This window comes from Mus pahari, chromosome 6 (genome assembly GCF_900095145.1).
Source record: "Mus pahari chromosome 6, PAHARI_EIJ_v1.1, whole genome shotgun sequence".
In the NCBI taxonomy this organism is placed as follows: Eukaryota; Metazoa; Chordata; class Mammalia; order Rodentia; family Muridae; genus Mus; species Mus pahari.
The window spans coordinates 99,026,183-99,042,355 of record NC_034595.1 but is presented as its reverse complement, the minus strand read 5'-3'; the positions used below and the strand labels follow the sequence as shown (position 1 = coordinate 99,042,355).

At 52.5% G+C, this 16,173-nt stretch overlaps 1 protein-coding gene across 1 annotated transcript; it reads left to right on the top strand.

Moving 5' to 3' along the window:
• Positions 1-5,198: 5,198 nt before the first annotated feature.
• Positions 5,199-13,498, top strand: C6H1orf167 (chromosome 6 C1orf167 homolog). The gene is made up of 8 exons (XM_021201225.1): positions 5,199-5,744; positions 6,332-6,375; positions 6,823-7,030; positions 7,440-7,567; positions 9,203-9,378; positions 9,865-10,051; positions 10,982-11,148; positions 13,398-13,498. The coding sequence occupies exons 1-8, from the start codon at positions 5,199-5,201 to the stop codon at positions 13,496-13,498; spliced, it is 1,557 nt and encodes a 518-aa protein (XP_021056884.1).
• The last annotated feature ends 2,675 nt before the right edge of the window (positions 13,499-16,173 follow it).

Below are 16,173 nucleotides of genomic sequence, written 5' to 3'. Positions count from 1 at the left end.
CGAAAAACCAAAAAAAAAAAAAACAAAAAACAAAAAACAAAAAAGCTCTGGGACTCATGTCAAGTTCCTGAGTGCAGAGGCCTTTGGGGAGAAGGGAGCACGAGGAACCCAGGAAGGAAGATGGAGAACCCAGAGTGTTGTCTCCTGTTTCTAGGAGGGCTCTCAGCAGGAGGAAGGCCTGGAGCATCAGGGTTAGGCATGTCGCTTGGAATAAGTCGGTGAGGCAGGGGCTCGGACTAAGAAGCTAAGACAGGACCCAGAGCCTGCATCCTCCCCAACATCCGACTGACCTTAGGGAAAGATAGAGGAGGAGCATCTCTGGAAGAGCTCCCCAAAGCAGACTGGAGCAAGGGAGCTGGGCTCTCTCATCGGTCAATGCCTGTCCCACCGTGGGTGACACACTTCCAGCTGATGGGGGAGAGGCCCTGAGGCAAGCCTGGAGGGGCACCAGTGCTAGTCACCTGCCTTACAAAATAGCTCCATGAAGGGGTACACCCGGTGCCAGAATAGGTGGGTGAAGAGACAGCAGTGGACTAGAGAGGGTCTAAGTGGAGGGACAGCCCCCCGGGAGCCTGGAGCATAGGCCTGCCTGTGGTTAGGAAGCCGGTGTGGCTGGGGCGCTGCGTGTCAGATAGCAGAAGAGCAGGTTGGGAGCCACCATGGGGACTGGCTTCCACTGAGAGGGCTCAAGAGAGCATGCGTCTGAATCTGAATTTGATTGGTTGATATTCCCTAGAAGAATGGTTTGTACTTGTGGGCTGTGAGAATGTGAGTTGAGTCTTCCTGAGGCACTCAGTGTTCTGTCTGCCACGCTGCTGGTGTGCCCTACTCGGAGCCGTCCTCAGTCTCCAGAACTGCGGGCCCAGCCCCTCTGCAACCAGAGAACCTTGTTTTAAATTTCAAAGGACCAGTGAGAAGGCCTGTCCTGTCCGGGAAGGGCCTTGCCACTAAAATAGGAGTTTGATCTCTGGGTCCCACATGGTGGAAGGAGCAAACTGACTCCTGCAAGTTGTCCTCTGACCGTATTTGTACTGTGGCACATGTCTCCTCCACAAATAAACGTAATTAAATCCTAAAGGTACCCTTTATAAGAAACAACTGTTGTTTTATAAATCTCACTGTGTCTCAGTTTCCTGATCTGAAAAGTGGGGATAAGATGGGCTATCGAGATAGCTCATCGGGCAAGGGGCACATATGTCCAAGTCTGATGACTTGGGTTCGACTCCTAGGACATGTGTAAGAGAGACTTCTCCCCTCCGTATAAACACCTTGGCACACGTGTGTGCATGTAAAATGTAAAATAAAGTGAGGCTAGGAGTCGTGTGCGACTCAGGGACTAGTGAAGGTTGAGAATAGCGGAATCTCAATGGTCAATAAATGTTAAAGCTTATTGTATGCATTGATGTGTGATTAATCGCAGGGGAAGGTGAGAAGCCTGCCCATCCAGATACCATTTATCAATCGTGTGATCCTCGTGAGGGAGGCATCTTTACACAGGATCAGAAGGCTGGAAGCATCCTCTGAGGTTTTGTTCTGTGGAGCACATATGTGAGCATCTGCAGAGTCAGTGGACAGCTCTAACCATCCACTGTCATCTCTGAGACTCTTGATCGCAGGATCCCAGATCTGAGCCCGGAGAGGGCTAAGTGCTTTCCTGCCCCGGTGCCTTGAAAATGAGCTTCATTTTAATTCTTTACATGATAGAATTACCTATGATTCAGTATATGAAAGAGCCAGTCTGTTGGAGCACTCTACCTCCCCCATACCACTACCACACACAAACACATTACCAGGGAACATAGGGTTCCCTAACTCCCCAAAGGGAAACTGATCTGAGGACACACCAACTTGGACAGAGGAGCCTTGTACAAAAGACCCTGTAGAGCTGATCTCGGAGCTGGAGTGTGCTTTTCGGAGGCTGGGGTGGCTGGGAATTTAAAAAGAAGACAATCATTCTACAGATGACGAACATGGTTTAAAGCAGAAACTCCGTGCAGCAGACAGACCTGAGAACTGGTAGCCTGCAGGACAGGTTTGAAGGACTCCCAGAAAAGCAGCTAAGGGACAACCTAAGTTTCAGTGCAGTTTACAAGCTGAGGTTGGGGAAAGGTGGCCAGAGGTCCCATCCACCAGGTTTAGGAAGATATTTGACAACGTTTTTTTTTTTTTAGAAAGCTTATTTTGAGACCTTATTTTGAGCTCATTTTGAGACCTGGCTGACTATGCACTGCTAGCCTGCCTAGAACTCACTACGTAGACCAGGCTGGCCTGGAACTCACACAGATCTGTCTGTTCTCTGTGTCCAGAGGGCTACCATCCACCTGGCTTGACACAGATTTAAAAGAAGGTAGGAGGAAGGCTAGGGATCTAAGTCAGTGGAAAAGATCTTGCCTAGCATGCACTGGTCGTGGGTTCAATCCCCAGCACCACTTTTAAAAATGGGAAGGGGGTGGAGTTGAGTATGTCACAGGTTTGGGATTTGGATAAAGCCACCCAACAGCACAAGCCTTGAGATTTGAGCCAACGATCTTTCATCTTCCTATGGGTGTCACAGGAAAAGCACACATGGCAGGGTGCACCACGGAACAACCCAAGCAAAGATGTGAAAAGTGGGAGGTTTGAACGGAAGCGTGAATAAACCAACATCAAAGCGTGCCAGGAAAAGACTGGGTGATTTCCAGCTATTATTTCTGGGGAAGCCGGAGGCCTGGAGACCATGGACAATGTAGTGGTGGGGCGGGCAGGGGGAAGTCGGCCCGCTGCCACACCCATTGCAACTGAGATGCAGGGCCAGGGCCGGAAACTCAGCACAGTGCAGTGCGGGCTCACGCCTTCATAACTACGCACGCGCAGACGGCTGCAACTTTCACTCGGGAACGCGCAAGGCACCCTGGGGACGGGGGCGGAGCACGCGCGTCCGTTTGAAATTCTTTTTACCTCACACTTATCCTAAACGTTAGCGGTCCCCCAAACCTGATTGGTCAAAGGAAGACTGAAGCATCTGAGAGCAGGTCCTGAAGGGCAGGGAACTGGCCCTAGGTTTCCATGGTGGCAAAAGGGAGGGCCTTTATGTGGGCGTGGGAATGAGAGGGCTGGACTTAATACGGGAGTGGCCAGGGAAACCACTGATGCTTCCAAATCGGCCTTCTCAGCAGAGCTGCCAGGAGGTAGGGCTGTGCAACCGGCGGGTGGCCTTTCCAAGCAAACTAAATCTTAGGACTGACCGCGGTGCAGAACGCCTCTAATGGCTGAGCTGGTGTTTAGCGTGGCTCAGTCAACTTAACACGTTTCTAAGCCTCAGCCAAGTGCCCGGCTATTCTGTATGCTGCCTGTGTGTGTACAAGTGAAATCATCATCTCTTCGGTAGACACAGTTACGGTACATGCCAGGTGGAGCTCATGCAGGGCACAGAGAGACGAGCTTACTGTAATGTTTGAGGCAGGACATAAAGGCAAGAGGGAGGGCTGGAGAGATGGCTCAGTGGTTAAGAGAACTGGCTGCTCTTCCAGAGGTACTGAGTTCAATTCCCAGAACCACATAGTGATGGCTCACAAGTATCTATATGAAGATTTTATTTCTGGGGATTTGGTATTCTTAGATGGGCATGGTGATGCATGCCTTTAATCCAACCAAGCCCTTGGGAGGCAGTAGCAGGTGAACTTTTATGAGTTTAAGGTCTACATAGTGAGTTCCAGGACAACAAGTGTAGTATAGACGCTGCCAAAAACAAACACAAAACAAAACACACACACACACACACACAAATCGAAAAGTAAAATATTACAACAGAAAAGGGAAAAGCTATGTGGGCCAGTGAGCAGAGACCCCAAGAGGCCTATGCAGAGAGGGACGGTGCCCGGAATAGCTGAGGGTGTGGCCCAAGGGTATTAGAGAGCACAGGCCCTGTGGCAAGGGCATCTTGTCTTGCTCCATAGAGAGTGCCCTTTCCCTGTTCCCAAGCTGAGAATCTGACCCAGGGCCTCACATATGCAGATCAGTGCTGCACCCTGAGCTACACCTCAGCCCTACCCACCTAACTGAATGCACAACTGTCCCCAAACCCATGGAACCAAGACCTGCCAGGGAATATAAGGAAAATGTACCCCCAAAGACTGTGGCTATCCTGAGGCCAGGTAAGAAGCTCACTGAGCCTGGTAAGGCAGTGGCAGCAGGTCCTCTCCAGCCTTTGTGGCTCTAGAGGTTTGCTTCCTTAGGTCGACTTGATCGGTACAGCATCACCCACTCCGAGGGAGAGCTATTGAGAAGGATGGGAACATGGGACCTCAGGAGAGTGGGGTCCCAAAGACAAGGGTCTTGGGAGAGCACCCACCTATGAAGGATGGAGTTCCTGTAGAGTAGACCCTTAGGAATGGAAGTCTCTGGCCCAGAGTCTCTGGAGGGCAAGCTTCTGGGAGTGAGGGTTCTCAGCCTTCGGAAGGCTACAGAGGGACTGGAGAGAGGGCCCAGAGGTTAAGAGCACTGGCTGCTCTTCCAGAGGATCCAGGTTCAAATTCCCAACAGGCACAAGGCAGCTCGCAACTGTCTTGTAACTCCAGGGGCCCTGACACTCTCACACAGATATCCATGTAAGCAAAACATGCACATAAAATTAAAAAAAAAAAAAAAAGTGGGGGGAAGCTACAGAGCTGGTCCAGCATAGGGTACAGAGAGCCCAAGAACAAATTCAGATTCTGATTCTTATGCCTGCAATAGTTGGGGGGTCACTGGAGGACAACCAGAGGGTGCGTTAAAAGGTGAGCATGTTCTGAGACCACTGGGCAAACCTTAAGCTGGTCACCCTTCACTCTTTCCCTTTCTCCCTTTCTCCTTCATCTCAGCTGGTTACCCTCATTTCCACAACCCTCAATGCACCTTGGTTCTACCTACAGATAACCCTCCTGCAGGCTCCCCTCTCCCCTCCCCTCCATGTTCCACGTAGCCAGGCCTCAAGTCAAACTTTGTCCCGGAGCCTGCACACTGGCTCCCTCAGGCTTGTATAGCTCAAGTCCCGACTCCTCCTACCGGGGAGCTCAGCCACTCCCCCAGCTCTGAGGCCTGGATACCCACTTGTCTTATCTAAGAAGACATCATCTGGTTCTTGCCCCAGGGTGTGGCTGTCTGTGTTCCTTACAGAGCTGAAGAGACCCTGGAGAAACCTGGACATCAGCTTGGGTAGCAGAGGAGACCAGAAGATGCCCATGTGCCAGGTCACCACACACTCCCAAGGCCCAGTGCTAAGCCAGAAGCCCTGCCAAGTCCAAAGTAACCTGGCCTGCCCACATCCCCGCCTGGCCCTTGCCCTGAAGGACACAACTGGCCAACTAGGTGACGCAGCGCTGCAGCAGCAGAGTAACCTACAGCTGCCAGCAGGGAGGTCCCAGGGGAGGATCCGAGAGCCATTTGTACAGCAGAGTAACCTGTGCTTCCGAGGGACCACTAGCCCCCATCTGCAGTACAGCTGTCTGCCACCAACTGGCCCATCCTCCCACCAGAAGCACAGACTCCAGGTCGCAGGCTGCTTAGACTCGAGACTCTCTGGGGACTTGGAGCCTCTTGATGGGTTCACAAGGCCTGGCCCCAGGCCCTGGTGTCGTTCAGGGAGCTGGGCACCCAGGCTTGTGGGGGAACCCCTCACCTTGGAGGACCTGTCTGTCTCTGTCCACAGTCAGTCTCAGGCCTCATCCCCTTCCTCCTGCAGAACTGCCCACTGGCTGCTGGACTCCACCCAACACCTAGAACCTGAGGCAACCCATTTAGAGAGCCAGACATCCTGGGAGCACCCAGGCCTTACCCAGAGAGGACCCCACAACCGTGGTGGCCAGCCAACTCCTGCCCAACCATGGCCCAGCCACTCTAGGGAAAATATAAGCTTCCTGGAGACTCTGGAGGTCCAAGCTAGATTCTCTGAGTCCCCTATACACACACCCCTGTCACATGAGGCCACTTTCTCTGAGTCAGACCAGGAGCTCCTTTCTTCCCAGCACCTTGGAGCAAGAGAGAGGGGTCCTCCAGGCCTTCTATATAACAAAAGGCACAGAGGGCACTTCAGTGTCACACGCGAGGAGAGCAGCAAAGAGACCGGACTTGAATCTACAGGCATCTTCAGTGTCCTGCCTGGGCAGGCAGGAAGAGAGAAGGCCCCAGAGGAAAAAGCATGCTGGGATGGGGAGGGAATGACCTCCTGCCCATCAAATACAGCTCCAGCTCAGAGCATCCTGCAGGTAGAGGCCTCCGGAGGCTGGGGGGCGGAGCACTCCCAGAAGATGGGCTTGGCTGAAGTTATCACACCTACTCTTTGGCCTGAGAACTGTCGTGTCTTTTGTTTCTGTAGAACAAGGCTCAAAACATTGTGACCCTGGACTCCCAAGCAGCCTGGTGAGGTCCCGCTATGTGGGAGTCGGGGTAGAGTTGGGGCCACTTCAGCTTCTGAGCCATCTGCCTGTATCATAGGGATTTGAGGAAGTTAGGCATCTGATGGCAAGAGGCTTGGCAGGATTTCAAGGGGACAGAACCACCTTCACACTGTGCCTCATGGGAAATCAAAGCCCAGGAACTTATGGGCCCAGGTTCTATCCCCTGGGTTTGGATCACTGGGGTTTGTAGACATCAGTATAGTGGGGGAATTATCCTCTCTCTGGGAGTCTCCTGATCTCTGGGAGTCCAGGGTATCAATAAGAGAGTTCTTTGGGTCTTCTGCTATGGAAGGGGGCATCACCTTCATGGTTACTGGAAAAGTCACAAGGATAGTGTCCTGGGTGGGGGGGCTGAGAATTGTGCCAACCCCCCTCCCACTACTCCCCATCAGTCCTATTCTGTCCTCAGCCGGAAGCTGCTGTCCGAAAGTTTCAGAGTCTGGAGGCGCTTGTCACAGAGGCACCAGGCAGAGGCTAAGGCCACAGCCATGAGACAGAGGCAGCTGATTCGAAAGAGCCTCAGAGAACTGCGCTGGGTCCTATGGCTCCAGGAGACCCGACTGGAGACAGCTTGGAAGCAACAAGCAAAGGCCCTTCTAGTCCGGAGCTTCCAAAAGGTCCGGGTTCTCCAGGCTGTGGTTTGGGTGGAACGACATGGTTCTGATATGTCTGAGAGGAGACCACTTCTACTGAGAGGGGGCACCTGCTGGGCCCAGGGTGCAGCTCATAATGATCTCTCCAACCATCTGCCAGGTTTTTTTTTTTGGTTATTCACTAGCTTGGGCTGAGAGGATGTGTGGGTGTACTGAGTAAGGGAGAGTGGAAGGTTTGGCTCCAAAGGAAAGCTCTGCCCCTTGCTATTCATTCATTCATTCATTCATTCCCAAGGAAATGGGGTAGCCTTATGATTTGGGCCAGAACTTTGGTACAGGATTGTGACTCTCGTTTGCCCTTCCCTGTTGCTCTCTTGGGAGCCCCATTCCAAGCCTCAGCCAGCATCCTTCTGCCCCTTATCTTTTGACCCAGTGGAGACATGTCGCTTTGCAGCAGAAACCGGAGCAACCTCAGACCCAGGCTGCGCCAACGGTCCTTGCTTCTAGGGGAAGCCTTTCCTTGGAAAGAAAAGCAGCCGCAGATCTTGCCTGGAGACGCAGGTAAGCTTGGGCACCAAAACTGGGCAATGTGGCCTTAGGCAGCTGGTGGCCTGCCCTCCCCACTCCCCCCACCCCTCCTCTCCCCCACCCTCTGCCGCAGTGCCTGTCAACCAGCTTCTTCTACCTAGAGCCAGGATGAGGACAAAGAGTTGGACAAAAATATGCCAGTCATGACACCCTTTATAGTTATAAAAAAAAGGACAGCCAGGGTCCGCCTAACCATGTGGCACGCTGTTGAGTTACCAGCCATTATAATGTGTGTTTTATTTATTTATGTTTTATACTTATTTTTATTCATGTGTGTGTACTTGAATGGTTGTATGCACACCACACACATGCAGGTTCCCACAGAGTCCAGAAGAAGAAGGCAATTGATCCCCGGGAACTGGAGTTACAGGCAGTTTGTGTGCCTACAGATGTGAGTGTTGGTAACCGAACCTGGGTCCTCCGCAAGAGCAGCCAGTGTTCTTAACCACTGAGCCGTCTTTCGAGCTCCTATACATCTGTGGCCTTTTTTTTTTTTTTAATTCCATCAACTCATGTTGATCCCCCGCCCCCAGCAATAACTTTTAACACTGGAAGTGACCTAATGACCTAGACATGGTGAGTGACTTAGGGATGGATAGTAACCTATAGGGGGACAAAGGGACCTGGGTACCACATGAAAGGAACAAGAGTGTGCAAAGGCCTCAGCAGGAGCGTAATAACGGCAGGAGCTGGTGTAGTAGTAGAAGCTCATAGTCCCAGCTACTCAGGAGGTGGAGGCGGGGGATTGTTTGAGTCCAGGAATTCAGGGTCATCTTAGGCAATGTAGAAAGACCAAATACATGAAGGAGAAAAGCAGCAGTGGCAAGCGTCTCGAGGGGCCTGGAAATGTTCTGAGATGACTGGAAAAGGTGTTTGGGATCAGGTCTCACATAGCCTTGGGGGCCATGGGGAGGAGCTGAGTTTTGAGAGCAGAGGAAGTGCTCCAGGATGCCGCAGACTGGCCTCAGTCGGCCCCTCAATCCGCAGGAGAAATCAGGGTCCCGGTACAGGTGGGCAGGAGTCGGTGAAAAGTAACAAGCAGACACGGACACAAGGGAGTGTGCTGAATCTGAATGTAATTTCTCAAAGCAAGCATCAGATTATTAATACAGAAGAGAATGGGGAAGTTAGGTGACACATCAGCAAGGTACAATAAGGTTACCAGATGCTTAATGACTCTTACACAAAACAGAAGAATGCATACATAAAGACTGGCAGGAACTGGGCAATAAAACAACTGAGACAAAGTCAGCTCTATCTAAGGTTAGCTATAGTCTTAGAACCCAGGTGTGAGGTCTTTACACTCCTGGGGCAAGGGCTTTCATGCCCAAGCCATGGTTCTAACTAGCTAACCTTCTCATGAATAATGCAATACTCTAGTTCCTCCTCAAACCACAGCCTGATCTACTTCCTAAACCATTGTAAATTCCTGTATATGGGAGTGACTCCGCTTTTATTCTAAGTGATTGTGTGGCTCAGAAAGAAGCCCAGGGCTCCCGAAACGTGTGCGTGCGTGTGTGTGTGTGTGTGTGTGTGTGTGTGTGTGTGTGTGTGTGTGAGGAGCAGCGGCTCCGCTGCTGCCAGGGGCTGTTTCCCTCCATGCTGTAGGTGCTTTAGGGCCTGGCAACAGTTAGCTCAAAGAGGGGCCCAGTACAGAAGACATCTGGCCCACCGAAGAGTGAGGACCTTAAGGGTATGCCTGAGACAATGGATGGAGATGAAGCGGCTCCAGGCCTCAGATGTCACAAAGGTGACTCAGTTGGCCCTCCACCGGCAGAAGGCAGGTGAGCCTGTGGCAAACACAGGGTGGTCCCTCCCCTCCAGTCAGAGCCCCCATTAGCTAAGTTCAAGAGCCCAGTGAAACGCAGGGAAAATACTACAGAGAGAGGGGACTTTGCTGAGTTTTAGGGGTGGGAGGAACCCTGACGGTTCCAGTAGTCTGGGAGGAGCTCCCAGAGGGAGTAAACCTTGGCTGGGCTGCATCCCCGTCTCCACGTAAGCTGCTCTGGGCAGGGGACTCTTCTGGCTTAGCGCTGGGTCATCACACATCCTGCTCAGAAAACACGGGGCTCTCTGTTCCAGAAAGTCTCTAGTGTGAGGTAGGACACATGCAGTCCCCAGCTGGGGAACGTGGGGCCTTAAGGTAACCCTATGGGGAGCACGTAGAGGACACAGGAAGGCAGTGTCCATGATGGGGAGGCCCAGGAGGCCTGAGGCTGCAGCTGTACCTCAGCGAACAGGAACTCAACCACTTCCTGCCTTCTCCCCAGGGAATGGGGTTCTCAGCGGCTTAGCCCCAGGAGCAGCCATGGCCCATTGCCTGGAGACAGTGACCCACGCCCAACAGGTATCCAAGGGTCCAGATCAGTGCTCCCTGTGGGAGATCAGACAGAAGTTGGCCCTCTGCCGGACCCTGCTGCTCTGGAGGACACGATTCTACCGGCACCAGCAAGCTGTGTAAGCATCTGGAAACTGATGGCCCAGGGTCAACCTGGGGCATGGTGGGTCCATGATCCATGTCCTGTAGAGCCTGTTCAACAATCCCAGCCTTCCCATGGCCTTGAGGGGGTGGGGGGTGGGAGTGGGGGAGGTGGAGGGGGCTGATATGATACATTGTGTGGCCCAGCGGATATCAGGCTCTGGGAGGTGGCCATGGGACCTTGAGACAGTGACCAAGCAGAAAGCTCCTGGGCGGCTACTGTCCCCCAGCTGCCTTTGCAAGGACTCTGAGGCCATGCTGATTGTTAGCTCTGGGGAGGCTGGGGTCATCAGAGGTCAGCTTTTCAACTAGGCTGCCTGGGAGAATAAGCCCGAGTTAAGAGTTCCATTCTAGCAAGCATGGTGACACATAGTGTCATTGCTTCCTGACAGCTCCTCTGACCAATCCTTGGTCTTCCCGGCTGCAGCCCGGTGGAGTCTCACAGCCCAGTCAGCATGGCCCCCAGAATCTTATGTGCTCTCCTGCTGTGAGGGGTGGGAGTCCCGCAAGGCAGTCTGTGGTGTCTGTTTCTCTCCAGGAGCTCTCACAGGGCCGGTTTGAGAAGGGATGGCCTACATCCCTTTGGTTTGTGCCTCTGGCTGTGTGATTTGAGGCAAGTTACCTAACTTCTCTGTGCCTCTGCTTTTCCTGTATGTAAAATAAGGACAATTACACAAATTGCAGCACCAACCCCGATGGCTGAGCACTGGGCATTGGAGGTTGAGGGCCCTTTGTAGTCCTGTCACCTGTCATTGTGTCCTTTAGAAGGGCCCCAGACCCCTCTAATCTGTTCATCAGAGCTGGGAAAAGATCCACCCAGGCCATACCTGTTTCTGAGGGGAGGAAGGAAGAGGTGAGAGGCTGGCCCAGGAGCTGTGCTCAGAGTGAATATTCCTCCTCCTCCCCAGTGTCCTCCTCAGCTGGAGCCACTGGACTGCAGCTCAAGGGGCCCTGGGAGAGCTAGCTGCTCACTGGGCCTGGAATTGGAGCTGTGGGGCTGTGATGGGTCTGGGGAGGCAGCGGCTGGCGGGGTGGTGGACAGTGCAGGAGAATCCAGGAGTGAGGCCAGGGACTGGTGGGAGTGGCCCCGAGCCACTGCTCTCCTGCTGACAGAGGGAGCCAAGGACTGGCTGGGGACACCTGGGAGAGGAGAAGGCCAGGGGGGTCCCTTAGTGACAGACACTCTGTTCCAGAGCCATCTCGGAGCCCAGGATTGGATTACGGAGGGTGCACCTAGGGCTGGGTCTCTGCTATTTAATCTTCTGCTGGGTGGCTCTTGAGCAAGCCACTTAAGTACTCTCAGTCTGTGGTCGGCCATCTGTAAACCAGGAAGAAGACTGTGCCCGCATCCCCGAGTGTCTGTGGGGATCCTGTCAGATAGTCCACAGCAAACCTTCCCTCTTCCCCATCACCTTTGCCTTGCCTGGCCTCCAGATGTTGCTGGCTTAAGCTCTAAGGTCCAGGAAGGGAGAGTCCTGGTGCTCTGGGGCCATAATGCCAGTTAGGCAGCAGGGGTAGAAGAAATAGGCTTGCAGAACAAGGAGCCTGTGTGCGGACAGAAGGGGATGAACCCCCTCTAGCTTCCCAGAATCCTAGCTCTGCACAAAGATCTTTATCCTTGTCTGCCTTTTGTCCCCAGCCAAGTTGTAGTCACCTCTCCTGGAGGCTCCCACCCCTTCCTGAGCAACAAATAGGCTCAACATTTTATGTAACTAATTAGCTTCAGTTCCAGGGATAGAATCCAGCACTCCAGTCTACCACTGAGCCACACTCCCAGCCCCTATTGCAGCTTTGCTTTAGTTAGTTAGTTAGTTAGTGGTTTGTGTGTGTGCCACAGCTCTTAGTGGGAGTCAGTCCTCCCTATCACATACATGAGTCCAGGGTATTCAACTCAGGATGCCAGGTTATACTTTTAAACCACAGACTTTTAGCATCTCATGGTGTCAACAAAGCAAGAGAGAGTCCAGTGGCTTAGGGCCCTCCCCCACCCCGGCTTCTTTCTCTCCCATCGGGCTGCCAGTGAGGGGTCACCTAGGGCTGGAGCTACATCTGAAAGCTCTGTGGGGACTAGACACCTACTTCCTAAGTTCCCTTGTGGGGGTGCTGGTAAGTCTCACCACAGGGCATCTCTGCAGAGCCCACTCATCCAGGGTTTGCGGCCCAAAGTTCCTATCTCTTTAGGACCTAATTCTGTACTTTTACTTACTGAATCATCTTGCCAGCTCATTGGCAGCCATTTTCAATATCCTGTATGCCCACCAGTACTGATTTGACTGTGTCTTAGACGGCTGGTGTCCTGCCCACTGGGGACAGCTGCTTCTCCAGCTCAATACTTGTCTATCAGGAATGGACATCAAATCTTCTGGTTTTAAAAGAGAAATCGGAATCTAATTTTTTTTTTTTTCGGAGACAGGGTTTCTCTGTTAGCCCTGGCTGTCCTAGAACTCACTCTGTAGACCAGGCTGGCCTCGAACTCAGAAATCCGCCTGTCTCTGCTTCCCGAGTGCTGGGATTAAAGGCGTGCACCACCACGCCTAGCCTAATTTAAAAAAAAAAAATTCTTTTTAATCATGAATGCATCTGTGTATTTGTGTGAATGTAGGACACATGCATGCTGGTGCCATCAAAGACCAGTGGCATCAGGTCCTTGAAGCTGGAATTAGAGGCAGTTGTGAGCCACTTAATGTGGGTGCTGGGAATGGAACCCAGGCCTCTAGAAAAGAAATACAGGCTCTTACTGCACAGCCATCTCTCCAGCCCCTGCAAGTCTAGATGGAAAGTTCATTTTATTATTGTTTGTTTGAAGAAAGGGCCTCTTGTGGCCAAGACTCAACCTCCAGTTTGCTGTGTAGCCGACTGAGGGTAACTCTGAACTCTTGATCCTCCTCCTTTCAAGTACTGGGATTATAGTCTCCTGACACCATGCCTGGATTGTGCAATACTGGGGATTGAACCCAGGGCTTTATACACAGGAGACAGAGCATGTGCTCTTGAAACAGAGCTATATACCCAGCCCCTAGAGTTGTAAAACTCTGAATTCTTCCAGTGCCTAAAAACATTGCCAAAATCTTCAACAAAAAGTCTGGGGATGGCATTCTCTGGGGAGTGTGGGTTTAGCATGAGTGACATTCTGGGTTCAGTCTCCAGCACCAAGAAAAAAAACAAAACAAAACAAAACAAGATCCTCAACTTCCTGAATACAGTACCTGGTGACCAAAAGCATTTTAGCCAGGCAGATAGAGTGTAGGGCAGAGGGCTGGCTGAGCAGGGCACAGGGAAGAGGCCGGGGGAGTCCCCAGTGGCTCTCAGTCTGCCTGGCCCCAGGGCAGCAGTTTCTCCGTGAACAGTACCAGAGGTGGGGGCAGGTCCACCTCCCAGTTCTTCAGAAGGTTGTGTCTAGGGACTGGACTGGCAGCAGGCTGTAGCTGAGATGTCTTCAGGAGTGGGGGCTTGTGGGGTAGGGGGAGGTCTGCCCTGGCCACCTGTGAAAGGCAGGGAGCCCCGGGCATGAAAAGCTCTGGGGATTCCAATTCGAGGTCTGGGACTTAGGTGAGGTGGAGACCCGAGGGGAAGGCTGGTCTGAGCCAGAGGCGCTGGTCAGCAGCCTCTCATTACTTTTGGGGTTGGTCGCAAGCCTCACAGTGCACCTCCTGACCAGGCCAGTTCTCTGACATCAACAGGCCAATAACGGTGACAGGGGTAGGTGTTTCCTTTAGCTGTGAGGAGGTTCAGGCCCTCAGTCCTCTTAAAGAAGCCAGAAGAGGATGAAATCGGATAGCTCAGGCTGGCCTCCGACTCCCTGTGGCTAGTCAAGGATAGCTTTGAACCTTGATCTTCCTGCCTCTATATAAGGTATGCTGGGCTTATGGGCATATACCACCATGCCTAGCTTATTTGGTGTTAGGGATTGGACCCCAGACTTTGTTAGGGATTGAACCATGGGCTTTGTGCACGTTAGGAAAGCCCTCTACCAATTGAGTTAGATTCCTAGTCTTGCAAGGTCTTCAAGCCTGGGCTAGCCTTAGACACTCCCCTGCTTCAGTGCTGGAACCACAGGCATGTCTGCAGGTATCATTCTGAGTCAATACAAAACCCAACTGAGAATAGACATCCCTGCCACCCTGCAGCTCTTTCCAGGCCTAGTGTGACCATATGAGGGACATAAGAGTGTCAGAGGACCAGCACGAAGACTTCCAGGGCAGCCTGAGAAGAGACCTGGGGGCCATACGCGATAGCTTGCAGGAGACCTGGGGGCCATACGCGATAGCTTGCGGGAGACCTGCAGAGCAGGGGCCCTGGCACAGGGCCAGCTTTGTGCAGCAGAGTGGCGTTGTCAGGCCACTCCGGGAGGACCCAGGCCCAGCAGGCCTTTGCGGTGTCACGAGTGGCCCTGTGCCGGATCCTGTGGCTGTACCAGTCCTGCCGAGGCCAGGCCCACCATGCTCATGCTGCCCAGCAGGCTGACGACGGTGTGAGTGCCTGAGACCGGAGGGCAACCTCACACCGTGCTTCCAGCGAGGTTTTGAACTTGGATTTTGGTAACGGGGAGCACATGGCGTGGCTGAGTGGTGCCTGCCTGAGTGTCTGGCTGTCAGGAGGACAGAGACAGCCTGATCTTTGGGGTGGATCCCAATTCTGTCACTTTCTAGTGTCACCCATCCTTGGAAAAGCTCCTGACTTTAACTGCCTTGCGTCGTAGCCTGGGCAAATGTGCGCATGCACTCAACAGAAGTGGGCAATGCACTGGCATTTCCCAGGGGAGGGGACAGGATGTGGCCGTTAGCACTGACCTCTCTGTCCCTTGAAACAGGACAGCTGCCTCTGTTGTGGAATATTTTACCCCTTTCATGCATATTTGGGGGATCATTCAGAATAGGGCCGGGATGTGCATTTGCCTTTGGCTTTAACAGGTTTCTCCTTCTTCTCCAGGGTCCCAGAGGGCGGGATGCACTTAGTGGCCCAGGCTTATGTCCAACAAACTGCTATCACCCAATGCTGGCAGCGACTTCGGGGTCTCCTTAGCACCCACCAGGATCAGTCTCAGTCAATTCTGTTCAAACGGAATCTGGAGCCACAGACCCAGGCACAGGGCATGGACTTAGGACACTGGCTTAGGCTGGCCAGCAGAGGGCACCTCCTGCTACTGACGGACACCCCAAACTTTTGGATGCAGGTGAGTTGTGTGTGTGGTGTGTATGTGGTGTGTGTGTGCTGTCAACTTTCCAAAACAGAGTTTCTGCCCACAATGCAATTGTGGCTAGACACTTCTCCAGGGGCAAACATTTACAGACACCACACAACCCAGTTCAGGGTGGCCAACAACAGGGTGGAAGCAGGAGGATCCATTAGCAAACCTCTTGAGTGACAGCCCTGTGCAGGCCTGCCTTCAAAGGGTCTCTATTAGGACACAGATGGACACTGTTTAAAAGTGTTTGTGGCTGGGCACGGCATTGCATGCCCTTAATCCCAACATTAGGAAGGCAGAGGCAGGCAGAGAGAGACCTCCAGGAGTCTGAAGCTAGCTAGGGCTGAATAAGTAAACTATCTCAAAGGGAAAAAAAGTGTTTGTGGGTCAGCAGGGTGTCTGGGCGGGGAAAGGCGCTTGCCATGCCAACCCAATGACTTGATTTGATCATCAGAAGTGAGGTGAAGGTGGAAGGAGATAATAAATAAACTCCACAGGGTTGTCCTCTGGCTGCCATGCTCACCAGGGCATGCCTGCCCCTCCCCACACGCATACCACAAACACCACGTAACTTTTAATTTTTTTTTTTTTTTTTGAGAGAGAGAGAGAGAGAGAGATAGAGATATGCTGGACAAGTGTTCACTAAGCTACACCTTCAGATCTTAAATTCAGCTATAGCAGTCTGGGAGCTGGAGAGATGGTTCCATGGTAACTAGTTGCTCTTTCTAGAGGGACCTGAGTTTGGTTCCCAGCACCCACATCCACATTGGTGGCTTACAACCCTGTGAAGCTTAAGTTCTGGGGGATCTGTTGACTCAATGGCCTGTTCTGGCTTCCACAGGGGTGTGTGTATACACATACACACACACACACACACACAAATAAATCATGCTAAGCCTTTAAAAACAGCTATAT

Coding starts and splice junctions, on each gene's coding strand:
- C6H1orf167 (XM_021201225.1), top strand. CDS start 5,199: ATGTGCCAGGTCACCACACACTCCCAAGGCCCAGTGCTAAGCCAGAAG. Junction 5,745..6,331: donor CCCAACACCTAGAACCTGAG/GCAACCCATTTA, acceptor TTGTTTCTGTAG/AACAAGGCTCAAAACATTGT. Junction 11,149..13,397: donor AGGAGTGAGGCCAGGGACTG/GTGGGAGTGGCC, acceptor GCCTGGCCCCAG/GGCAGCAGTTTCTCCGTGAA.